This window comes from Canis lupus, chromosome 4 (assembly GCF_003254725.2).
Source record: "Canis lupus dingo isolate Sandy chromosome 4, ASM325472v2, whole genome shotgun sequence".
In the NCBI taxonomy this organism is placed as follows: Eukaryota; Metazoa; Chordata; class Mammalia; order Carnivora; family Canidae; genus Canis; species Canis lupus.
Genome location: NC_064246.1, coordinates 85,110,571 through 85,138,068, shown reverse-complemented (window position 1 = coordinate 85,138,068; position 27,498 = coordinate 85,110,571). Strand labels below are relative to the sequence as shown.

Genomic DNA, 27,498 nt, shown 5'->3' with positions numbered 1-27,498 from the left:
GGTCCTGATTTTATTCCATTAACTGAACAAAACTTAACAGTTCAGAGTCTTGTACATACAGTGCAAGCAACAAATATTGAATGAACGAATGAATCCATTGAAATCAATCTTATGAGTAATTTTGCTTTTACATGTTATAGAAATACTTGGAAGGTCCAGTTAAAACACATAATGTAATGTCTACTAAAAAAAAAAATAGAGAAGAAAATGTCCAAAGTAGAAAATATGGCCTGTTTTATGCCCTAAATTATGAGGCCCCACCCACATATATCTCAATATTTAGTAGCTACTGCAGGTGATTCTGACTTTTCAAATATAAAATTAAATCTCATTGCTTATTTGGGATGAAATAATTATAGATTAATCTCAGTTTCATATTTCTATCATCTGTTAGAAGTATGCACACTGATAACATTATTTAAATTGCATTTCTAAGTGCAAAATTGTATATTAAATATGTATTCATTTTGGTTGTAGACATACTAGTTATAATAACTGGTTTATATTCTTAATATATGGTTTAGAGAATTCCATTTAACTAGTCAGGGCACTAGCAAACTATAAAGCATGAATCATTATATGCAAGTAGCATTTTTAAATCTGACATATCTTCACACAGTACTATAGAAAATCATCAGAAGAAGATCTGATACAGTGCTTTGATTGAATACTCTTTTAAAAAAGGCCCTGGCTTTGGAACAAAGGAAGAAAATATAAGGAGGAAAGTTCAATATTTCTAGAATAAGAGAATACAATTTTTTTTTTTTTTTTTTTTTTTTTTTTTTTTTTTTTAGGTCACAAGAAGAAAAATTGAAAGCCTTTCACTCTAATGGACCCATGATGGCGTGGTGATATGAAGGCTTTATCAAGATCAGAAAGCAAAACAAAAGTGATGTGAACAGCCTTGAGTATATTCCATGAGCTCCCAGAGAGAGAAAGTAGAGTCAATCCATCTAAGTCTTTATGGTGCCTGTTCAGTGATCCGCCTCTATCTTCCTCAGATGAACATGGGCCCCGGCTAGGGAAGGTGTTTTAGTCTTCCCTGCTCCAGATCTCTGAGTCAGGGATGCCTTACGGAAATCCACATGGAATCTTCCTTCCGTCCCTGGCAAGTGAAAACATCTTTAAATTTTGTAAATGCTGCAGCTAGTCCATCTCAGATAAATCCCATCTCTGCCTGTTTATATATGCCTGATGCCTGTCCTATCAAACTCGGAGCCTGTTTTGTCACTTCTGCAAAGAGCTATATTCACTTGGGAACCACAAATTCTAGCCTGTATTTCAGAATAGGTCACATTTGTGCTTATGAGATTATTTTGGTGAAGTGATTGATGAGGATAATTTTAAAATCTAAAAGTCTTCTGAAAATAAATTATTTAATGCGTTTTTCTAGGAACAGAATTATCATTTTATAATTGCGCACCTTGAGATGAAAGGTTCGCTATAGTCCATTCTGTTACAATCTAGTCAATATATCAGATAATGAAATCTATATAGTAGTCCTTGGAATCCAGAGGTCAGGAAAGAAGTGGACTTCTAAACTCAATGTGGAACTTGCCTATGGCAAAAGCTAATCTCACTCAATGGCATATTTCCAAAAAATTGATAATTATCTTTAAAATAGCTCTATGTTTGAACAAATTATGACATACAAGTTAAAATTACCACAGATTCATAGTCCTGGGATGAGTAGAATGTTGTAAAATAGGAAATTGTAAAAATTGAAAATAGGCATAGTCTCCATCCATCAAAAAGTTGAATACTTTAGATACTTGTGTGTGAAATCAAATAGTATGTCTATACAGATCATATGTTTTTATAATTTATATATTTTATAAATGATATGTTTACAAAAAAAATAAGGGTTAAGTGGTGATAGAGAGTGAAAGAGTGAGTTCAAAATATACATATTTCAAAGTTTATGTGTTTGAAGAGATCATGATAGGGGATGAGACCCTCTGGGCTTGAGAGGAATGCTTAATGATCTAAGATTTGACATGAAGGTAAAATAGCTGCACATGACTAGCAACTCTACACTCTTGGTATAGGATATAATTCTGGTTTCCTTCACAAATATTCCTTAGGATAGCCATGTCAGTCTCCTTCTCTTCTGTTCACAATCCCAAATATAAGGAGTCTTCTTCCTTACAGGACCCCCAATGAAGCCCCCTCCTTTCCAACCGTAGCAGAGTAGAGCACTGGCTGGACCCTAATCAGGATTCCTTCTGTCCTGAAATAGTACGCGAGTTACATTCTAGCAGGATACTTTTTTTTGTCTAATGTAGAAATATTTCAGCTATCAAAATTTCATCATCAATAAATTTCATTAACCTTCATTAAGGTTAATCCAGCATTTATTAAATACAGATGCATTCACAGGCATACTCACTGATTCTATGCGCATCAATAATAATCTCTTATCACACTCATTTGCATCGGGTTGTATATGTTCATCCTGGATGCCTTGCAAAATTTTCCCAAATACCCTGCAATGGATCTGTGGAAGGCTAAATGCTTTTTCCAAATTATATTTCCTGGGGGATCCCTGGGTGGCTCAGTGGTTCAGTGCCTGCTTTTGGCCTAGGGTGTGATCCTGGAGTCCTGGGATCGAGTCCCGCGTCGGGCTCCCAGCATGGATCTTGCTTCTTCCTCTGCCTGTGTCTCTGCCTCTCTCTCTATCTATGTCTATCATGAATAAATAAATAAAATCTTAAAGAAAAAGCAGAAACAAAAACAAACAAATTTTATTTCCAATATAGCACCTAGACCATAGTGTAAAGGCTTTTAAATCTAGTGTTCTATTCTGAAGATCCATCTTTATAACTAAAGTGTCTTTAATTCATTCTAGATATCATTTAATGTACTCTTACAACATTTTCCCTCAAAATATCCCTGTGTCCTATTTTACCTTCTAAAAAAGACAGGTGCAGTTATTTGCTAAAGTAGTCATTATCATATGACCTATCAAAATTATTTAGCTTCTGAGTGACTAAGATTCGGTACAGCTTGTCCTATGAATAAAAATTATGAATCAAGCTTCAAATGTTTGCCAAAAATACCTGTGTTACATTGCATGGAGCAAATAATACCAATGTTGTTCCTTGGCACATATCTAAAAACTGAAAAATTGTATCAAAGACAAGAAAATATATATATATTTTTAGTTTTTATTTAAATTACAGTTAGTTAACATGCAGTGCAATACTAGTTTCAGGTCTACAACATAGTGATCCAACACTTCCACACAACACCCACTGACCCACTGCTCATCGCAAGAAGTACCCTTCTTAATCCCCATCACCTATTTAACCCATCCCCCTCCACCTCCCCTTTGGTATCCATCAGTTTGTTCTCTATAATTAAGAGTCTGTTTCTTGGTTCGTCTCATTCTCTTTTTCCCTTTTCTTGGTATTTACCCAAAGAATACCAAAATACTAATTCAAAGGGACTAATTCAAACCCTAATGTTTAGAGCAGCTTTGCCTACAACAGCCAAACTATGGAAATAGCCCAAGTGTCCATCAACTGATGAGTGGATACAGAAGATGTGGTTTAAATAAAACGGAATAATGCTCAGCCATATAAAAAGAAAGGAACATTGCCATTTGCAGCAATGCAGATAGAAGTAGAGATATCATACTAAGTGAAATAAGTCAGTCTGAGAAAGACAAATACCATATAATTTCACTCATATGTGGAGTTTAAGAAACAAAACAAATGAGCAAAGGAAATAAAGGTTTTAAGGAGACAAGAAAGTTAATTTAAGGCAACATTTGTTTCTTTTCAATTTTCAAAATTGTGTTAATACCCATAACCCAAAGTAGAAACAGACATTTTTTAGTCACTGATCCTAATACAGTGTTGTATGCCAGGAGGTGTGGATAAACAAAGGTAAAATAGGCATGTTTCCTCTCAAGAATAATATAATTTATTTGTATATATAGTATAGACATACACATAATGGCTACATTATTCAAGTACGTATGTATACATAGTACAGTCTGTTAGTGCAAGGCCAATAAACGGTGTACTCCGCATGGGGCCTGGGGGCGTCCCCTACTGCATGCACTAGAGGGCAACATTAGCCTAACCCCTGGTCCTCTACGGGCATGGGGTATTTACCCCTGAAATTCCACTATTAGTCGAGGAGCACTCTGGTGACACAGCTGGCTCTTTGGAGCCTTCCTCCAAGGGAGTAAACTGCTTTCCCTTAGGCAATGCCTTCCATAGCTTTAGCAAGACCAAACCAGGTTGCCTGTTTACACTGTCTCTTGGGGTCCCTGACGATATTAAATCTTGTCACAAGTGTTTACAAGGGACCTTGAGGGGGCCCTTTGCTGCCATTTTATCACCAGCAGAATCATCTCTTTTCCTCCATGTTTCGATCTGTTTCTCTCATTATAGATTCAGTTAAGTCGGCCACCATAGCTGCTCCTGTAGCAGTGGGCCCATTAACCATGGGGGCAGGATACTAAAGTCCTAGCCCATGACCCCAAGGCTGACTCTAAGATGCAGTCTTCCATACCAGACGAAAACAATGCTCCGTGTGGGCTTCTAAAACACTAAATATAAATGGCATGTTTCATGAATGGCAGTTCATGTATAATCTCTTGTGGTTCTTCCATAGAAATCCAGCAAAACAGGGAAGAGAACACCCCCTTCAATAATCCAGCTCATCTTAATGCTAGCATTTACCTAATCAATCAAATCAGCTAAGAGCATGTGGGATCCTCGCCCACGCCTATGGTATACAGTCTTGTCACAAGGCAGGCCCAGAAGTCACTGAGGCTGTTTTGGATGGTTTTAAACCCATTTAACATAATAATACTCTCTCCCCCCAGTTTCCCACAGTGGTTAACACCCAAGCAGCCACCCCTTCTCAGCCCTTTTGCTTTAAGTTACTTGGTTAGCTCCACCAGGCTGCAGCACGTTCCCTCAGAGCTGTTTACTGACTAGTGGGAGTTTCTTCTTGGTCATCCTCAGGCTCATGAGTGGCCTGGTCTTTGTTGGAATCAAAAGTCATGCCTGGAAACCATTTTCCTCCTCTTTGATAATGTCCTCATGAGAGGAGTCATTACTCCAGAGGTCTCATGATTTAGGGCCCCAATTTTCTTGAGATCGAATTATTGTCACTCTAGTGTGCGGCAATCTGTGCTCATACATCTTTGCCACCTTACTTGCCATAATTTCTAATTTTTCCTCCTGCTTTTGAATTATTTTGGACATAATACCTGTATTAGAGGAATATGCAGCTTGTATATCCTTTCCCAAAGCCAGTGCTTCTTGGCTCTGTCCAATTCTCTCCTTGCTCATAAGTCCTTTTCTATGATGTATCTTAAGGCGTGGATGAGTGCCCAAGCCACCACTGCAAAGGCTTGTTCACGTTCCCTTCTCTATTTCCTTTTCCCTACTATTTTGAATAGGATATGTCACCATCCCTTAGTCATTTGGGGGGGGGGGGGTCCTGTAATCATACACTGGTCCAAAACACACACACACACACACACACACACACACACACAAAAAAAAAAACCTGCCCAAGCCTCCCCACATGGAGGTGGCTGCCCAACTTGGTTTTCCCCTTTCCTTCTTTGAGTTCCCAGGCTCTGTCCTTCCCCACCCTGGAGATGGACAAGGAGCTTCCCCTGACAATGTCCCTTTATGCATGCTTGTTCTGTCTGTATCCTGCTGACTGTGCAAATTATTTCAAGGTGGAGGAGGGTCAGCAATGTACCCTCCAGACTGAGAAGACACTTTAATACTGAAAAACCAACCACACTTCTCCATAACATTTTTACAGAGTTTTATTTGAGGTAAATTACTGATGGAGCAATCAGGCAGATGGATGATCCAGAGCACTAGGCAGCTACTTGCAGCCTCTCATCTCTATTCCTACCTGGACCTTAACCCCCAGCCCTTATGGAGTGATGACCATGGTGGTGAGGCCACAGGGTCGTTACCTAAGGCTGCACCATCTGTGAGCCTAGTGACCTCTGTTGGTTATCTGACATGGCACCATCGATGCACCAGATGGGAAAACAAGATGGAAGGCCAAAGATGAAGTCTGTGCTGTCAGCACTCCTACAATCCTCAACAGGGAAAAGCTACAAGCTTTTCTTCTAATACTAAAGGGTATTAGTACTAATACCCTCTAATAAATCAGGGTTGCCCACTCTCACCACTTTTATTCAACATAGTATAAGAAATCCTAACCAGGGCAATTATGCAACAAAAATATTTTAGCTTTCAAATTGGAGAGAAAGAAGTAAAACTATCATGATTTGCGGATGAAATGCTATCATATATAGGAAACCCTAAGGACTCCACCAAAACTTGTTGAGATTAATAAAAAAAATTCAGTAATATCGCAGGATAGAAAATCAATATGCAAAAACCTGTTGTATTTCTTTACCATAACAACAAGCAATAAGAAAGAAAAATTAAGAAAATGATCTGTTATAATTGCATAAAAAGTATGAAATACTTAGGTATAAATTTAACTGAGAAAGTGAAAGATCTATACACTAAAAATTATAAGACTTCAGTAGAAGAAATCGAAGAAGACATAAGTAAATGGAAATACATTCCATGCATGTGGCTTAAAAAACCAGTATGTTAAAATGTCCATAGCATGTAAAGCAATCTCTGGATTTAATACAATCTCTATCAAGATTCCAATGGAAATTTTCACAGAAATAGAACAGACAATTCTAAATTTGTATAGAACCACAAAAGACCCCCAAAAGCCAAAGTAATCTTGAGAAAAAATAACACAGCTGGATGTATCATGTGCCCTGATTTTACATTACACTAGAAAGCTACAGTAATCCAAACACTATGGTACTGGCATAAAATCTACATGGACCAATGGAACAGAGGAAGAAGCCCACACGTAGACTCTTACATACGTCATCAATTGATATATGAGAAAGAAGCAAAGAATACACAGTGCGGAGAGGATAGTCTCTTCAATAAATGGTGTCTGGAAAACTGTACAGCCGTATCCCAAAGGTGAAACTGGACCACTATCTTATACCACACACAGAAATTAGCTTAAAATTGATTAAACACATGAACATAAGACCTGAAGCTATAAAACTCCTCGGAGAAAACATAGGCAGCAAGTTTCTTGACATAGATCGTGGGAACGATTTTTTTTTTTTGACTCTGACACAAAAAGCCAAAGAAACGAAAGCAAAAATTAGGCATCCAAATTGGAAGGAAAGAAGTAAACCTGTCACTGCTTGCAGATGAAATGCTATTATATATAGGAAACCCTAAAGACTCCACCAAAAACGTAGAGATAATAAAAGAATTCAGTAAAGTTGCAGGATAGAAAATCAATAGGCACAAATCTGTTGCATTTCTACAATGTAACAACAAGCATTCAGAAATTACATATGATAAAGCTATTTTTTAACAAAGAAAAAAATAGTAATAAAACATCTTAAAAATAACCAACATTGATTCCAATCACTACTATTTTATGTTCAAAGAGATTACTTTTTTCCCTTTCTCGTAATAGTTAATATAGTTACAGGAATTTGATATTTGAGGAAAAAATGGATTCAATTGGTTTCCTTTCTTCATTTGCTTAACAACTTTAGTTAAATGTAGTTTTCATACCATTAATTTCATTTAAGTGTCCAATTCAAAGTATTTCAATTATATGGCTCTATCTAGGCTGTAGCAAATAGTGTAACTAATATAGAACCCTAATCTATGTTTTTTATTAGAATTATACCTGTATCAATTAAGTTTGATAGATATTATTAATTCTGTTAATGTAAATAGGACACGATGATCTCCTTGCCGTGGAGCAGGAGAGCTCTCTGACATCCTTAATGTCAACAGTACATTCACTACGTCTTGATGACAGTTAAAATTATTTTTCCAGATACACATTTTCAATGGAATGTCAGAGAAAATTATCTTTGGTTTCACTCTCTGATCTCCCCCAATACCAATGATTAATATATCTTTTGATAGTCAAGTCAGTGTGAAGAATCTCCTTTTCTAGTGTAGCGTGGGCCCTAGACCTGTCAAATGGCTACTTATATGCCGTATAAAGCACTGTGCTCTCTCTCAGGATCCTGGATTTGGGGTTGAAAGGAATGAAAATAGTCTAGGTGAGCCCGCCCCACACCTGTGTAGGCGATGCCCTGGGCTGTGACTGTGACCCGCCCAACCGCAAAGCACATTTCACCAGAGTCAGGTTTCATTGCTGCATGTGTTTGCACAAAGAAATTCCTCGGACAGAGTGACTTCCCTGCTAGATTTTTGCTCACCAAGTTTTGCATGTGACTCTCACCTTATGTGCTCACTGCCACATGGTTACAAGACAGCTGCTGCACCTGCAATAATTACGCATACGTTTAAACCCGCAAGATGGGAAACCAACGAGAGGAAGCCTTGGCACCTACACAGACAGACCAAAAACCCTCCGATGGTCTTTCTCTTTCCCTGGCTAGAGCTATGTCCCCGTAGTGACAGGGCAGCTGGGAAGTCTAGCTCTGTAACTGAGAATGTTGCTACAATGAGTAAAATTCGAGTTCTAATAGGCCCAGCAAAGTGAGAAATCGATATTGAGTGGAGAACCAGTAGGCTCCAGTTCATTGACTTTATTTTCGTGCTATATAGAATGGACTTCTAGTGTGGATCCCCATACACTCTGCTACGTTTTAGGAACTATTCAGAATTCTTCCTTAAAGAAAATAAAGTGAGAAAAAAAAAAAAACAAAAACAAAGAAAATCAAGTGAGATGTTTCTTTCAGTAATTTGGCAACATGACACAGTTCTGAATTAATGCATGATTTCTTCTCTAAGAGAAGCAAATTCATTAGCCAGTGAGCTAATTAACTATTTTTGTCTATTATGCAGTTAATTATAGGAAATTATTTAAAAATGTATCTGTGTAATTATTAGTGTGGTTATATCAATTAGAGTGGGCTCTGGGTAAGAAAAAAAATGACAAAGTGTCTCCTATTATGGACTTTTGTCCTCATGCAGATTTTGTGGACCATACATTCTATATTTTAACTGCTTATCTATTAATAAACATGAAATACTGCTTTGGGGAAATAAAATTATTTTCAAGCAGATTTTCATTGGAATTACACAAATTAATATTGAAATTGAAAAAGATATACTTTACATCTTTTATCCAAACATAGTGATCTTCCACAAATAATTTTTTTGTTTACTGTTGAAATAAAATAAAATTGGAAGAGGCTAAGTAGAAATAAGGTTGTTGGTTAATTTAATTACATCATGTACAGTGGACAGAGAATGTTGAAAACCTTGTTTTCTTTTTTTTTTTAATTTTTTTTTTAATTTTTATTTATTTATGATAGTCACAGAGAGAGAGAGACAGGCGCAGAGACACAGGCAGAGGGAGAAGCAGGCTCCATGCACCGGGAGCCCGATGTGGGTGGGATTCGATCCCGGGTCTCCAGGATCGCGCCCCGGGCCAAAGGCAGGCGCCAAACCGCTGCGCCACCCAGGGATCCCTGAAAACCTTGTTTTCAATCGCATCTTAAGAAACTCACTTGGGCCTTCTACTGACTGCATTTTTATATCTGACTGCTTTCTGCTACAAAATGTTAAGGAAAGGTCTTTTTCAAGAATCAGAGCTATTGTTGGTCAAGACCTGTGCATTAATGACAATTGTTTCATGTACAGCATGCCACTTTATCTTATCTAGAGACGCTATTTTGAGTTGAGACAGTGAATTCTGAAGATAAATTAATGGTAAATTTACTTCCTTTTAAATTGTCATTTGAAATTTTCTACAAGTATATTTCTCTTAATAAAAATATTGATAAAGCTTTCTTTAAATGCTTGAAAAGGAGAATAAAAAAAATAAATGAATGAATGCCTGAAAAGAAATGTAATTTAGTTATATACAGGTTAATATGTGGAACTCACACTTTTGAATAGTTTTGTGGACTAAAAATCCTTTCAAACAGAACTAATTTTTTTTCCTATTTCAGGTAAGACTATTTCAAACTCTTGTCATTGCACACCATTGCAATTTTGGACATTTTTCTTAATCCTAAAGGCAAGAGGGGGTGAACAAGAGAACTTTACTACCTATCTATATCTTTCCAAGGACCGGACTAAGAGCCTTGCATTAACTTTCTCATTGGATTTAGTTGTTATTCTAAATTTATATACAAGTAAACAGAATTTAAGTGACTTGATCAATTTACTGATATTAATTATCATCCTAGGATTTGATCATGAAGTATCTTAAATCATTTTGGAATAAATGATTTAGTATTTTGGAAAAGTAATAAATATGAATTACTGCACTACCCTCTATTAATTCAACTATAACATAACTAATTACATTAATCTTTTCATTGGAAGGCCAAGTAAACAATTTCTTTGTTTACAATAATGTCTTATAAAACAACTAACAACATGTGTGACTTTAGAACCCACAGGCATCACTAGATGCAGTAGATTTTATTTGATATCAAGTGTTTTGTCACCCGTGGAATGGTTGCTATTAGTGAAGAAGTGTTTCACTGATAAAAGATTTGAAACCCAAAGCAACCCATGTTGCTTTTGTAGCAACATGTAGCAGAAGCAATTAGAGAGCTAAAATGCACTAGAAGTATTGAAAAAAATTAGAAAAACAATATCTAGTTTGCATTTCATATATATATTTAAAAGGTAGCCTTGGGCAGCCCCAGTGGTTCAGTGGCTTAGCCCTGCCTGCAGCCCAGGGTGTGATCCTGGAGACCCGGGATCGAGTCCCACGTCGGGCTCCCTGCATGAAGCCTGCTTCTCCCTCTGCTTGTGTCTCTGCCTCTCTCTCTGTGTCTCTCATGAATAAATAAAAATATTTAAAAAAATATTAAAAAATAAAAATAAAAGATAGCTTTATCTAGACTTACTTTTTCATGTACCTGAAAATTAAATGTAGAATCTACCAACCAAAATGTTTTCAGTGGCTATATTTTTCTTTTAAATAGTCATTACTTTAAAAAAAAAATAGTCATTACTTAATGCATAAAAATATATGAAGCGCACATGAAAAATGACCCAAGTTAAAATACAAACTAGATAACTCTTCCAATAGTCTTTATCTTTAGGAGGAGTGATAACAACTCGCCACGAGTACCACTTACTCAGATACAGAGATGCCATCATTGACTACTGCTGATTTATATATTTCATATCATATGGTCAAGTTCCCCACTGCTGGCGTTACAAACATTTGTACATAAAGCTGATCTGGGACTCTGTAAACCAGCCTAACCCTCTGTTTTCCCCGACCTCAGGTTTTAATCCAGGTTTTCAGGTGTTCTGAACTGACCATCGTCATTTTCAACAATTTGTGTGAAACAGGCGACAGATATACAGGCACTGGCTGCAATAATAGGAAGTAATTAATAGATTATTGACTATGAAAAAAACAGAGAGAATCATCAAATGGCTATAAATGCCATGGGCATTAAGAGGTTTTCATTCTCAGTTAAAAACTGCACACCCACCTCTTGTGTAACCCCGACCTCTGTTCCAAAGACCCTGGAAAGACAGATGCTGGATTGCTAGCTTTGTCATTGAATTAAGTTAAGGGAAGTGGCTCCTTTTTTAAAAACCACCTCAATCATTCTGCTTTTGCCATCACCACCCGATATAAATTTCATAGGTTCTAAAAAAAAAAAAAATTAGAAACCCTGAATTTATTGATTTATCTTGAATGCAGTTGCCACTATATTAATTGGATTAAGATCAGCCCAGGATTTCTTGACGTTGGTTGTCTGACCATTTCACGTGGCTTTCTCACTCACCGGCCTTCCTCCACCTGCCTTGCTGAGGGCTAATTGTTTTCATGAACGTGAAAATGCTGACTGCATTTACTGACTCCGGAAGTCTGTCCTTGCCTAATTAAAATCCATATCTTCAACTAGAATTATACTCATTAAGCCTACATTAACATGTTCTTCTATATGAATCTGGCCAGAAATATTATGTCTTTTATATGTCATTGTCACCTCCTCTAGTTTATTATTTTCCAGTTTTCCGCATCTTTTAAAGCATAATGTTAAAATATGACTTTAAAGGCGCTCCTCTTCTGTTATACAATAAGCAAACATCATGACATTGTCAACGCAATCAAACTTATTTAAAACAATAAATTTCTCATGAGATTTCATGATGCTGATTAACAAGTTTTCCGTGTAAAACAATGCAGACCCTATGAAGCCAGTTAGGAATAGTATAGCAACTCAAGAGCAACATAATCCATTTCTCTGGATACAGCAATTCATGAATGGCTTGTATAATAGGCAGCAAGGTCTCATGGGCAACTCACTGGACAGCTGTGGCGAGGACCAAATGTATCTCTTAACATGATAGAGAAACAAGGCAACCTAAAGTCCCGATTTTAACCATAAGCCCTCACAGCTCTATTTGGGCACAAAAGTTCCTTTAGTATAATTTGTCTTCAGTGAAAGCAACTGGAGACATGCTGAAATAGTCATGCCAAATCAGAGGGCAAAATAATAAAAATGAGACTATGCAAATGTACTATTCTAAACAACTATTATCCCTACACTTCTTATATCACACCTTACCCATAACAACAGATCCTGTAGTTTTCAGTACATTTTTAGTTTGCTCCAGTCATTTTAAGAACAATTTCCACTAGGGACCCCTGGGTGGCTCAGTGATGGAGCACCTGCCTTTGGCTCTGGTTGTGATCCTGGGGTCCCGGGATCGAGTCCTGATCCGGCTCCCCACAGGGAGTCTGCTCCTCCCTTTGCCTGTGTCTCTGCCTCTCTCTCTGTCTCTCATGAATAAATAAATAAAATCTTAAAAAAGAGAACAATTTACACTAAATTCCTTAGTTCTGAGGATGTTGAATTGCACAGTAATATCTTTCAAGTATAAATTACCAAATATGTATTATCTAAAGAGAATGATGAACATTTTGTTTTATAATACATCTTAGCACTTTCTACAAACATCTATCTCAGAGACTGGCATATTTAAAGAATCTTTATGTTAGGATACATATCCATAGGTTCTTATGATGCTTCAGTCAACATAATATTGAAATTAAAACATATGAAAATGGAGGTACTTGCTTTAGTAAATCATCTTGCTTAAAGGAGCAAAGGAATGTAATGGCAATTTCATAGAGCAGTATTTGAATACAAAAATATTTATGTTTTAGATAATTTTATTTGTTTAATGACATACTTAACCTATGATAAATATATATAACCAAAAGCAATTTTTAAAAAAAAATTGTTATTGATATACCTTCTTCACTAAAGCCCAACAGCAGAGTCCAACACTAGTCAAATCTTGTCCTCAGTGGTGTGCTTTATCCATCCAGAGTACCCATGCACACAAATGCAAATGCATGCATGTCCTCAAACAAACATGTGTAAACAGTCACAGACGCTCAGACACACTCACACACACACACACACACACACACACAAAGAATTGGTACTTTTTAAACAAATTCAGTATATGGAGATTTTAAAAAATCTGTATATGATTTCTATATATAATCAATATTCTATTAAGAACTATAATATTTACCAGTATTTGGTTATGCATAGGAAGTAAAGAGACTGAAGCCATGTGTGCTTTTGCATATTTGTGCATGAATGTCTGTGTGGGGAGGTAACTGAAACACAGTATCCTTATTCCCTTCCTCTAAGAAGATGCGTATTCATTTTTAATCAATTAATTAATTAATTAATTTTTGAGAGAATGAGAGAGAGCATGCAAGCAGGATAGAGGGGCAGAGGGAGAGGGAGACTCTTATGCAGGCTCTACTCTCAGTGTGGAGCCTATTGTGGGACTTGATGTCACATCCCTGAGAGAATCATGACCTGAGCCAAGATCAAGAGTCAGGCAATTAATAAAATCTTAAACAACAAAAAAGAAGCTTTTAAATTGGTGGGCGGAGGGGCACCTGGGTGGCTCAGTGGTTGAGCATCTGCCTTCGGCTCAGGTCATGATCCCAGGGTCCTGGGATCGAGTCCCATGTCGGGCTCCCTGCAAGGAGCCTGCTTCTCCTTCTGCCTGTGTCTCTGCCTCTCTCTCTGTGTCTCTCATGAATAAATAAATAAAATCTTAAAAAAAGAGTCAGACACCTAACCAACTGAGCCATCCAGGTGTCTAGAAGATGGACATTGAAAATGAGAAAGGCATATATTTCATATATAAAATCAGCATGGTTTTGGGGAAAATAGAACAAAATGAGCAACACCAATATTAAATAATAATTTCCATTTGTCTTAAGATGTTTTTATGGCTGGATAGCAATATGTATATTATAATATAAAAATGTATCAAATATACTGTATACCTTAAATGTATGCAGTTTATATGTCAACTGTATTTATTAATAAAAAGATTTTCTGAACTCACTCTAATTCCTTATTTTCTTCATAAATTATGATAGTTAAGGAGTTAAACGGTATGCCTGGCATCTGTTCATGAGTGTACTCATGTTTGGACCACACCTGGGGAGCGAAGAAGACACGTTTACCTGGCGGGTTCCTCTTGAAAACATGATAATGACAATACTCCTAGTTGTCACATGGCCTTGGCAACGGAGAGCATGCTAGCATCTCCTCAGTTGGTGGCACCTCATCTAACCTAATGGTAAACCATCCTGGAATTGATAGACTCATGGGAGAGTAGGGGATATTCACAACCAAAGGTGGCTTTCTTCTGTGTTATGTCTGTGCCCATTACTTGGCATTCTCACATGTTAATCTGATTCAGAATGAATCTAATGTAACTAGAAAGGACCTAAACCTCTGGAATGTCCTGGATCTTTGAAATTATTAGTAAAGCTTGAAACTCATTTTTCCTGAACATTTGGCTACATTCATAATTGGCATATGTTCAATTTTTAATAACAAATTATTTTTCAGTGGGACCATGAGCTTTATGTGGTTTTTAGATTATGCTGCTGATTAATAATAATAATTAATTATTATTATATAATGCAGTATTGAGTATCTTCCATTCCCTCTTTGGTATCACGTCATATGATACGATTGTTTTGGACAGGAAAAAAAAAGAGAAGAAAGAGAGAATTCTTATTTTTTCCTAAAAATAGTTTTTATGGTTTTTCCTTACTCTCAGTTAATTTCTCCTACCTAACACGATATTTAAAGACTGAAGAATTTTCTCATTAGGAAAAAATCTCAGTTCAACATAACAATTCCCCCAACATAATATATAACAACTTATGTGACAATCAAATTCAAATAAAATAGGGAAACTCTCAATAAATTATTCACCATCTTTGGCAAAGAATTAAACCTAAGGTGTAAACACAACAAATAATACACTAGAAAATTTCATTTGATGTAATACTCCATATTCGTCTTAAGCAGAAAGTAATTGCTACAGGATTGTGCAAAGATAAGAAATTTTTACTGGAGTAAGTGATGGATAATCAAAAAATATTAAGAAAAAATATTAAGGAAAACAGTGAATTTCTCTTCATTTATTCAACCACACCATTTTAGAAAAAGCGAGGACATTTTAAATTGTGCTAAAGCACTGTCTGATGTAGGAGAAGACACAGAAATAAACATATTGCTTTCTTTTATTCTAGCACACATGCACACAAATTATACAAAAATGCACTCACCTGTTTTAGGATCTACGGAGAAGTAGGGTTGTCCCTGGAGAATACTGTAAACCACCCGGGCACTGTTTCCATAGGTAGGATCATCCGCATCAGTAGCTGTCACCTGTAGAACAGAGGTACCTGTGCATTCAGGAAAACAAATTTTAGTGTGTGGTAACATTTAGCACATGACTTGTACACACTAAAAGGTTATGTCGACATTCCTATGGAATGCAATGATAGATGTGTCCTCCTAAATTTAATTCTTGGACTTATCTGTCAAACATAGCCCTTGCTTTTTCCCCCCTGCCAACAACTGTACCAGATGAGAGGCCAAAAGAGAATATTTGGTCTCAAATATATATATATATATTTATATATATATATATAATATACATATTATATATATATATATATATATAATATACATATTATTATATATTATTATAAATAATAATAAACTATATATATTATATTAATATAATATAATTATATATAACAATATATTATATATTATTATTATATATTATATATATATTACGTGCCAATGACATTGCAATAGGCCTCTTTTGACACATAATCAGGGTTAGGTTGGATTGATGATCAAGAATCAAACTGGTGTTTAACTGTGTGGTAAAGTTAAAGGTAGGACGAGAACAGACCTTGCATGTTACATAATTATTCAGAAAAGAAAAAGAAAAGGTGGGATGGTTTGTGATTAGGTGGGAATGTAGGAGGGTTGACATTAAATTATCAGTGGCCTCAAAAGAGCACATTCAAACCCTTTTCCATCATGTATGCCCTTTTTAAATTTCTTACATGGACTGTCAATGAGTCTCCTCACTGGTTTCCAGGGCTTAGTTCTTATTTCTTCAGGTTCTTCTACACAGTACCGACATAATCATCTTTCTACAATGGGCATCAGAATGTGCCTCTTGCACCAGATTTTGGAAAATTAAGGTATACTTTAAAGGAATTGATAAACTTTAAAATAGTGCATTTTGAGATAAAATTAGAGGATGTGTTATGCTGATTTCTTTTACGTTTATATCCTTCAAATACTATTTGCATAATTAGATGCATTTATATCATATTTCGGTTATTCCCAAATGAAAACTCATCCAGGTATAACAATATAACCTTCTATTAAGGGCTATAGAACTCCACTGTAAAATCAGTAGGTTAAGAGCTCTCATTCATTCATGAAATGCACTTAATGAGTCATCTAATAGTGCTTACTTGATATTTTATTTTGCCTAACTACAAAAATTCCACCGACTAATTCAGGTTATGTAGCAAACAAAACTATTTCCACAATCAAGTAAGTCTGTATGAAATTCAGCATTCATGCTCATACTTGACTATGGAAGCCCAGACAATTTCCAATCGTTAGTTTTAATAATTACTTCAATTATTTAGGTATGATACACTTATAAGGGTCTAGTAACTGCTTAACTACAATGATTCTACTTCTGTGTGTTGAAATGCAAATGGAACTTTAAGCAAAGCTTATTCTTTTCTTCAAGGGATTCAAGAAAACTTAACAGAATTAGTATACCATGTTCACTTGACAATCCTTACTAGCAGATTATTAATGTATATGGACTTGTAATGATAGGTTATGATTCTGGCCTCTAGTATTTTTACGTTAAAATTGTAAGCAGAGATATGATTAGTGATTATGCATACTCAGGAGGGGAGGGCTGTGTGATGTCTAAAAGAAATCTCTAATAATGAATAATAAAACAAAATGATGACAGCAAATGCCTGCAAGAACACTAAGAAACTAGGTCACTTGTACCTTGCGTTCACGTTCACCATACAACCCAACAAATTGTTGTCTTGGGTATTTATGCAAAAGTGATGCAAACATAAGTCCATAAAACCATGCTTGCAATATTCATAGATTTTCACAGCAACATTATTTGTAGTCGCCACAAACTGGAAACAACCCAGATGTATTTTCCCGGGAAAACGGTTAAACAAACTGGGGTACATTGATAGTATGGAATACTACTCAGCAATAAAAATAAACAGCCTCTTGGATGAATCTTCAGGAAATTATGCCCAGTGCAAGAAACCCAGTCCCAGGGATGCCTACGTGGCTCAGTTGGTTAAGCTGAGGATCCAGCCCCTGTACCCTCTCTCTCTACATGCTGCACCTCTGCTTGTGTGCATGAGTGCACTCTCACCATCAGATGAATAGAATAGTTTTTTAAAAGCCAGTCCCAAAATGTGCGATTCCATTTATTTAATATTCTGGAGATGATGAAATTTTAGAAATGGATAACAGATTTGTAGTTACCAGATGAAGGGAGCAGAGGTGCAGGTTGGGGGTGATTGGTTATAAAAGGGAACCTGAGGGGTCCTCATGATGTTCAGTATTTCGATTATGGTGTTGGATACACAAACATGCACGGGAGACAAATTATGGAGAACTTAGCACTCACATGCATAAATAAAAGCAGAGAATTCTAAATAAGATTGGTAGATTAAATAACATTGATTACTCGACTATGATTTTTTTAAGTTTTATAAGATGGCAATTTTGTAAGATGGTACCATTGAGAAAAATGGAGTAAGGATACAAAGAATGGCTCCACAGCATTTCTCATGACTGCATGTCATGATCTCAAAATCAAAAGTCTAAATGAAAAACAGAAATGTTTTCTTGCCTCAGTGAAATTCCATTCTTAGCTTTATTTAGGCTTGCGTGTGTACCATGATTTTTCTTATTACAGCACTACACTTTCTGACTTGATTGAACTTTGTAGAGTCAGTGTACACTACCTCTTTCACTCCTAGGTTGAAGAAGAAGAAGGAAGAAGAAAGAAGGAAGAAGGAAGAAGAAGAAGAAGAAGAAGAAGAAGAAGAAGAAGAAGAAGAAGAAGAAGAAGAAGAAAGAAGAAGAAGAAGAAGAAGAAGAAGAAGAAGAAGAAGAAGAAGAAGAAGAAGAAAGGAGAAGAAGGAGAAGGAGAAGAAATTGTTATTGTGTTTATAAAACAATCGAAGACTTTTTCTGTGATGTCACAACACTTGTTCCAAACCTCATATTCATCTCTTCAGCCTGTTCAGAGAATATCAGTCGGTTGATATCTACAAATAAAGTTGGTTTAGGTGGAATTTTTGTTGATACCACATTGAAAAAAAAAAAAAGATTAAATAGGTAGTAGGTGCCCAGACAAGTAAATGTAAAAAGCCCATATTGTGGCTACAGTGTTATAAAATCATATCAGTCAAATCCTTAATCTGAAAGGAAAAATGCTGATCATACGGGGCATACAGGGATTACTGAGATTCAGAAAAGAGAGACTAGTACAGGTAGAAAGCATTAAAATAATGGTCACCTTGTACGAGCACTGGGTGTTATAAACAACTGTTGAATAGCAACTGTACATGTGAAACTCACCATACACTATATGATAATTAATTGAACTTAAATGAGATATAAAAAATAAAATAAAATAAAATAATGGTCATTTTTGAAGAAGTCACACTTATAAAATCCTCCGATTTTAAAACTGTCTCTGGACTTTGCGATCATTATTTAGGTTTAAAAAGCTTTCAATGTCTTAAAAACAATCTCCAAGCAAGCATTCCATAGAGACAGCTGAGAAAGACAGAGTGCAAAAACACACCTCATTTGTGGTAATAGGCTGGAACACCACATGACAAAAAACAAAAAACAAACAAACAAAAAAACACTTGTTCTGCTTGGCTTAAAGTGTCTATAAATTCCAGCCTTAAGTGAAAGCTGAAAAGCATGAATGGCGTGACAAGTGAAATAAAGAACAACGAGGATGGGGGCGGGAGGTGGGGGGCAGGCTGGGGAGTCTTGTTCTGAAATAAAGCCACCGCCTGTTTCAAATAATAATAATAATAATAATAATAATAATAATAATAATAAAAAGAACAACAAGGAAAGGAAAAAGAAAAAAAAAAAAGGTAGCCTGGTGTTGTTGACTGAATGATGGCTTAAAGTAGCGCAGAGTGAGCAGAGAGGGGATCCAGGGGAGATTAAGAAAATACGTTAACTAACTCTCTCCCCTGGTCAAAGTGTCTGGTCCCTAACAGCTACACGTCTCTATATAGCAGGCCTCACAGGTCCTGGCCCATTCCACTTGTTTGCGTGAAGTAAAGTAGAGCAAATTACCTCTGTCTATCTTGGTGGCATCTGAAGGTAACAGGCCACCACTTGGAGCACACAGATTGCTGGCTGAGGGGCACACACCTCTCCGTACCGCCCAGCCCAGATGAAGGTCAGCCTGCCCCTGAACACAGCAAGGGTACAAATAAACAGCAGGGAAGGAAAATAAGTCCTTGGGCCAACTGTTCAAGGATTTCTCTCCAAGGAGAATTGGTAATGGGGGAGGTGGGGGGGTCAGGCCAAAAGAAAAATACTATACATATCTTACTTTCCTTAAGTTAACTTGAAGCCTCGATGGAAACATTTTAGGAAGCATTAATGCTGTTAGAAGTTCTTTTACACTAGGGAAAAAAAAGAAAAGAAAACAGTCTGGAATGCCTAGGTGGCTCAGGGGTTGAGCGTCTGCCTTTGGCTCAAGGCGTGACCCCGGGGCCCTGGGATCGAGTCCCCCATTGGGCTCCCTGCATGGAGCTTCCTTCTCCCTCTGCCTGTGTCTCTGCCTCTCTCTCTCTGTGTCTCTCATGAATAAGTAAATAAAATATTTTTTAAAATTAAAAATAGATACTCAAAAAGATAGAACTCTTGAGGGTGTGTGTTTTGGGTTAAATTACTTCCCCTCAAAGTTCATGTGTTGAAGTTCTAGATTCTGGGTCGTGAAGGAGATCTTATTTGGAAATCGGGTCGTTGTAGATGTAATTAATTAGGATCAGGTCAAACTAGGGTAGTGTGGGTCCCTAATCTAATATGACTGGTGTCCTTATGAAGGTGGGAAATTTGGAAACACACTCAGAATACTTTATGTGAAGATGAAGACAGAGATTGGGGTGATTCATCTACAAGCCAAGAAAAGTCAAAAATTGCCAAGGAACCTCTAGAAGCTGAAGGAGAGGCTTGGGACAGACCTCCTTCCAGTACTTTAGGAGGGAACATGATCCTACTGACACTTTTGACCTCAGACTTCAAGCTTTGGGGACAGGGGGAGGACAGTTTTGTTGTTTAAGCTACTTGGCTTGCGGTACTTTAGTCCAGAGCCTTAGCAAACTAATAAAATGTGTTACAGTCGCCGTGGAAAGAAATTACATTTATTCTCAGAATTTACAGGTGTTCTTTAACTGAATCTAGACAAGAGTCTAAAGTTACAAGTCACAATAAAATGATAGATAATTCCTTTGCTACTTGATGCCAGCTATATCATAAATGAGATAAAATGAAAAGTTAATCTCACAAGTCGATAAAACTAAACTCGGTAGAATTAATGATATTTGATTTTTTTTAGGTACTACTAGTGATATACTTGGTACCACTAGTGATACACTTGTTGGCATTTTTAAGTAAATTAATAAGATATATTAGTTATGTGAAAGAAGGATTTTTATTCCTGGTTAACAGTTTAAGAGAAAAAAAAATCAGTATGTATCTATTCTAATAAGGTATTAGTTCACTTCCTTTATTCATGCTATGTACCCTAATTGTATACAAAGTAAAAAAAAAAGAAAATTATTATTCTTTATAATGCTAGATTCCCAAGGAAAAATATATGTAGTAATGCCCAAAAGTCCATTATTCTACTAGAATATTAAATCTATTAATATTTAATCTATAAATATTAAATAGAATATTGAACCTATTTTTTCTGGATATTATTATATACATTTGGTCAATAGATATTAAACCAGTAGCCCCTATGTAACTGGTTTCTAATTAAAGAAAACATTCAAAGTGCTTTAGAAGTTCCCTTAATTTTTACAATTTCACATGAAAAACAACCACAGAAATATTGACTTTTAAAGTTTCATTGGTTAGAGTGCGCACAATATTTTCATGTTAAATATTTCCTGTGGCAAACACTTAGCTTTTCCCATGCTAGGGATTAGTACCTTCCAGCTGCTGTTTTATACAAATCTGAAAAAAAGGATCAAAGTACATAAAAAAGCTTTCAAGATATCTTTTCTATAATAAAACTTAGGCCTTATTTCTTTGGGGAATTGCCCTGTGTCACTCTTTTCATTTGGTTTCTGATTGTACTGTGCTTTCCAAATAGCACGCATTTTAGAAAATTACATATCAACGGAGAAGCAGAAAGATGGACTTTCTTGAAAGTCTCTCAAGACCAATCTGAAATATTTAATAAGGCATTTTAATACAAGCAAATATTCTCTGAGATTGCAAATTGTTATGCATGACTTGCCAGGGCTCACAGCTCTGTTAAAATCTCAAGTGAATCAATGTCGAGCAAGACTTTTGAGTAAAAATCAGCTGAAGATGTATGTAGTATGAAGGCAGAGAGTATCTCTCTGAAGGAATCTCTTGGGGCCTAATTCTCAGAAGATTTTTTCCGGGGATTGGGAAAAAGCAATAGTCATCAAGATACAACTTAAATTTCATTTTACACAGGAGGACTGTAATTTCACCAGCAGAGCAATAACACAGGATTCCAGTCATTGTGTAATTTGATAAAGCTTTGAGTATTCACCCAGGAGGCATTGGATTTAAAAAAAAATCCTTCTGCAAGAACACTTCTGAAACATCTGGTACCAAGACAAAAATCACTGTTTGTAACTGTGTATTTTGAATCATAGCCAACATTAAGTTCTGTGTACTTTCAATGAGATCCCTTCTGTGGAACTGCTTAACGTAAATTTCCCATTATTCAAGTAAATTTTATATTACAGTCCTTAAGTAGAAAAAAATAATAATTAAGGAAATAACATTCATTTAGTATCAGTGATGTGGAAAAAGCTCCGTTCTATGCCATTTAATTTAATAATGATGTCAACCTATGCAGAAAAATCCACTTAGTGCCATTTGACAGATGGGGGCATTGAGGTTGTGTGGTCGACAATTGGTCTACAATATTTTGTAGAATAAAAGTGTGTGATGGAATAGTTAAGGGAAGCCATCTCCAGGCATTGAGAACTCTTGGTTCTTTTCTTTTATTTTTAAGATTTTATTTATTTATTCATGAGAGACACCGAGGGAGAGGCAGAGATGTAGGCAGAGGGAGAAGCAGGCTCCCTGCAGCACTCGATCCCAGAACCTCAGGGTCACGCCTTGAGCCAAAGTCAGACATCCAAACACTGAGCCACCCAGGAGTCCCAACCACACCTGGTTCCTTGGTTCTCCGGCCTTTTTACCAACTAAACAAAAGCAGATCTGGAAGAAGATTGCAATACAGAAAACAGGGTGTGTCTACCTCTCCATCTCCCCCCTTCCCTTTTTCGGACTTGGGGGGGTATCTCTGGCTGTGTCTGCTTTTCCACAACGGTGGCAGCTCCCTCTGAGTCACCCTCTTCCATGGACCCTGAGATGAAGGCCAACTCCTGGGGTCGGGTAAGACTTCTTTCATCCCCAGGGACACTAAACTCCTTCCTGGTTGCCTCACGGACCATGACCTGGTTTTTCACTTCTTCTTTCATTTGTGTAACTCATCCCATATATGTAATTCCTGCTCTCCATCCAACTACAAGTGGTCTTTAGTTTCCTGCTTAAAACTCTGTGTGATACAGAAGGTATCACCAGATTTCTCCCCACCCATCCCTCATTGCTTCTTTGAGTAATATGACTAGACTTTACCAAATATAAAAGTTAGGTTCTGTACTTGATTCTAACACAGTTAGTACTTTTCGGTGGAAATCTAGGTGTTTCAAACTTTACATTAGTCAACATATTGGAATCTGACAAACATCACTTGGAGAGTTGGTCATTGTTGGCAGAAGACAATCATGAAAATTTAAGAGAAAATGTTTTTTGAAGTGGAGAAAATTTTCATATATATCTATATACACATAATTAAAAACTGCAATACTTTTCAAGGTATTGAAAAGTTTTTTTTTTTTTCTTTCCCATGTGTGGTAGTTAAGTCTAGGTACTATTGCTGATTTCATAACAGTTTCTTATAAAAAATTTGAAATTGCTTTAATTTTCACTGCTTGGAAAAGACTATTTGAAAAACTAAAAAAATTACCAAAATCAGCATTGTTCTGAGTAAGGCAACATTATTGCAGCTGAATTTTCATTCAATAATACAACAAAAGCCAGAACAAAGCCCCCCCCAAAAAAAAAAATGACAACACAACATGGGATAAAAATATTTTGTCCTTGTTTGCTCACAAAATTGTCAATTATAGTTCAAAAGAGTTTAATGAAAAGTTATAGCATATATTTGTAATATATACACTCTGTGTTATACATACAGATTGTAAATGGAATCATATTTAAATATACACACACATACAGTTGACATTTAGTCACTGACTTCAACCATTGACAAAATAACTCCTACTTATTTATTTATTTATTTTAGCCAATTAGATGGGACAATGGATTTTTAGAATAGCAGAGTAGCACAGTCTATATATTTTTTAAGTAGCAGAAAACAAAATAAATTAGCAGTAGAAAACAAAATAGATTATACACATACAATTAGAAGGCGTTTTACTCCTCAGGTCCCATGCCCACCCTGTTCAAGTGTATCAATGTCTGGCCTACCAGCTTATACTGTCATTAAAATGTAATATTTTCTGACTGTATCACAATTGAAAAATATTCATTGAATACCATTATTGAAAATGAAGAATTCACTGCATGAAAATTACCTCCCGATACTTCTCCCATCATGCAATTTAATTACATTATTAATTCTAGTTACAATAGTTACATTTATCACTATGGATAAAATGGTTAATTAAATTCCTATAATTTGCTTCAATACGTTTAGGCAGCAAATATGTCCTTAATGACATCTAAGGAAACACAATACATACATATATATATATATAATTTGCCATCTTTTCACTCTTAATTTTTGCCAGTTACATGTTTTAAGTCATTGTAGTGACTTATATCATGTTCTTCCTCTATTAAAAATGACTTTAAAAAAAAATGACTTTTGTGATTTTTCTATGGTCTTATTCGAGAGGCTAGATATAAGTGGACAATGTCGGGGCCATACATAAAAATAGAACTCTGACTCATAATTTGTAGCAAACAGCTGTAGGAATCACCTTGTTGTCTACAATAAACAGCCCAGGAGCCAGGTCACATATTTTCCATAAAAATCATACCTGTAGGAAGTTAAAGGATTCTCCTTAGCACCAATCCAGGAAGTCAAACAATAACATTCAGCCCCACACGACCAGGACTTAATCAATAACTTATAGTTTCTCATCATTTTCCCCCACTTCCAACTTAAAACCAATCAGATAAGGCAAAACACGTATTCCTAACCAATCACATAGGACGCTCTGCTTCTGGGAGCTCATCAGCTTTCCTATGACAACAGCTTCCAACCATGGCACACTCAAAACTTCCTCTTTTGTCCACTATAAATCTTTTCCATTTCTCCACCTGCTCTTGACTCTCTGCCAAGATGCAAATGACTGTGGTCAGCCCTCTTATTACAGCACATTCTGAATAAATAGCCTTTGCTCATTATCATTTGGCCGGTCGTCATTTATTTCCGTAAATTATTTTTAAAAATCAAGAATAACTACAATGTGATTATATAAAAAAATATTCTTTGCAAAACCAGTTAACGTGACTTATTTGAAAAGATGCAAAAGTCTACATTTCTAAGCTTTGTCACAAAATTAGAATATTACAAGTGTCAAGATCAAATGATTTTTCATAATTAGTGCATACAGCAAATTTTCTATTAATTTTCCAAGTCCAAATATTTTTCTTTCTAGAAAGACTGTATAGTTGAGTAACTTGCTAAAGTTCATAACATATACTTCTCGTGTATTCATTCATGCTTAGGCACTAGAGGTGGTTCCTGATTTTTCCTAGTCTTTCCGTGTCTGAGAATCCTTTAATGTCTGAAAAAAAATATTTTCTCTAGTATTTGATTGATAATCTTATTGCTGGAATTAAGTAGAATTTTTTGTATAGTTTGCCATTTTCTTTTCATTTCTAACTTTGTTCATGAAAATTTAATATACAGACATATTTGTCCTTAAAAGTGTATCTTATTTATGTTACATTTTAAACTTTCTTCCTTATCCAAGGAAATTTGAGATGTGGGTTTTCAAATTAGTAAGTTAGTTTTCCTGCTTCATGCTTATTTATATTTCTTCAAGTTGAAAATTAGGTTTTATTTTATTCAATATCTTCTTTCCCCCCAAAACAGTAATGTTTCCAGTTGATTGCCATGTCTGTTACTATAATGTATATGTTTTTCTACTTTGTCTTATTTGTGCTACACAGTGCCAGATGTCCCTGGATTTTATTTGCTAGATTATCAGATTAGTCTTCTGCTATGCCCATCACATCATTCAGTCCATGGATTATTATTTGTTTTAATTTCAGCCTCTTATTTTGATTTTAGAAATCTTTTTGTTGTTGCTACCTGAAAAGATTACTCTTCATTTCAACTTATCTTATTTAATGACTGCAATAAAATCTCAGATTTCCCAGTGTAAGCAAATTAGATTTTTAATTTAAAATTTTCACTTTATCTGAATTATCTCCATTTATCTCTAATGGATAGTTATTCAATTTGTTTATTTTAATTCCTATTTTTTGCATTTAAAAATTAAGGTGAATTAATATTTTTAAATGTCCATACTATCCAAAGTGATCTACAAATTCAATTCAATCTCTATCAAAACCCCTAAATTCACATGGAAAGACAAAAGACCCTGAATAACCAAAGCAAACTTGAACAAAAAGTATAAAACTGGGGGCATCACACTTTCTGATTACATAATATATTACAAAGTCACAATAATCAAAGCAGTATAGAAACAGATATATAGAGTAAAACAGAATAAAGAGCCCTGGAGAGCCCTAGGAGAAAATATAGACAAAGACTCTTGACATTGGTTTTGCCAATGATTTTTGGGATATGACACCAAAACACACACACAAAAAAATGAAATTGCATCAAGCTCAAAAAACTTCTGCAGAGCACTGAAAACAGTCAACAGAGTGAAATCACAACATTGGAAATAGAAGTAAAGGAAATATTTCCAAAATATAGGTATTTGATAAGGAGTTAGTATCCACAATATAAAATAAACTCATACAATTCAATAACCAAAAAAATCAAGTAATCTAATTAAAAAATATGCAAAAGATCTGAATAGACATTTTTCAAAAGACTTACAAATGGCTAGTAGGTACATGAAAAGGTGTTCAATGTCACTAATTATCAGGGAAATGGATATGAAAAGCACAATGAGGTATCACCTCACCTCTGTTAGAATGGCTATTATAAGAAAAATAAAAAATAAGGTGTTTGGCAAGGGTGTGCAGAAAACGGCATTTCACACTATCGGTGGAAATTGGTATAGCCATTATAAAAAAAATAGTGGAAAGTTTCCTCAATGAATTAAAAAAAAAACTATCAAATGATTCAGCTATCCCACTTCTGAGTATGTAAATAAATCCAAAGTACATGAAATCACTATCTAAAAGACTTATCTATACTCTCATGTCAGTGCAGCATTATTTACAACAGCCAAGATCTAGAAACAACCTCAATGTCCAAAGGTCCATCAATAGATGAACGACTAAAGAAAATGTGGAAGGGAAAAACTGTATGGCATCTAAATGGGAGATTATTCAGCCTTAATGCAGAAGGAATCCTGCTATTTGCAACACTGTAGAAAAAAACGGTAGGTCATTATGCTAAGGAAAATAAACCAGGCACAGAAAGATATATTATCCTACTTGCGTGTGAAATCTAAATATTCAAACTCAAAGCAGAAGAGTAGAATGAGAGTTTC

At 35.7% G+C, this 27,498-nt stretch overlaps 1 protein-coding gene across 8 annotated transcripts in view; it reads right to left on the bottom strand.

The window, feature by feature from the left end:
* The window catches only part of CDH18 (cadherin 18), a 953,252-nt gene that overhangs the window by 198,712 nt on the left and 727,042 nt on the right, over positions 1–27,498 (bottom strand). For all 8 annotated transcript variants that reach the window (XM_049109418.1, XM_049109419.1, XM_049109420.1 and 5 more), the window contains one exon: positions 15,646–15,765. In XM_049109418.1, coding sequence (XP_048965375.1) covers positions 15,646–15,765 — 120 coding nt within the window. The remainder of the gene's footprint in view (positions 1–15,645; positions 15,766–27,498) is intronic.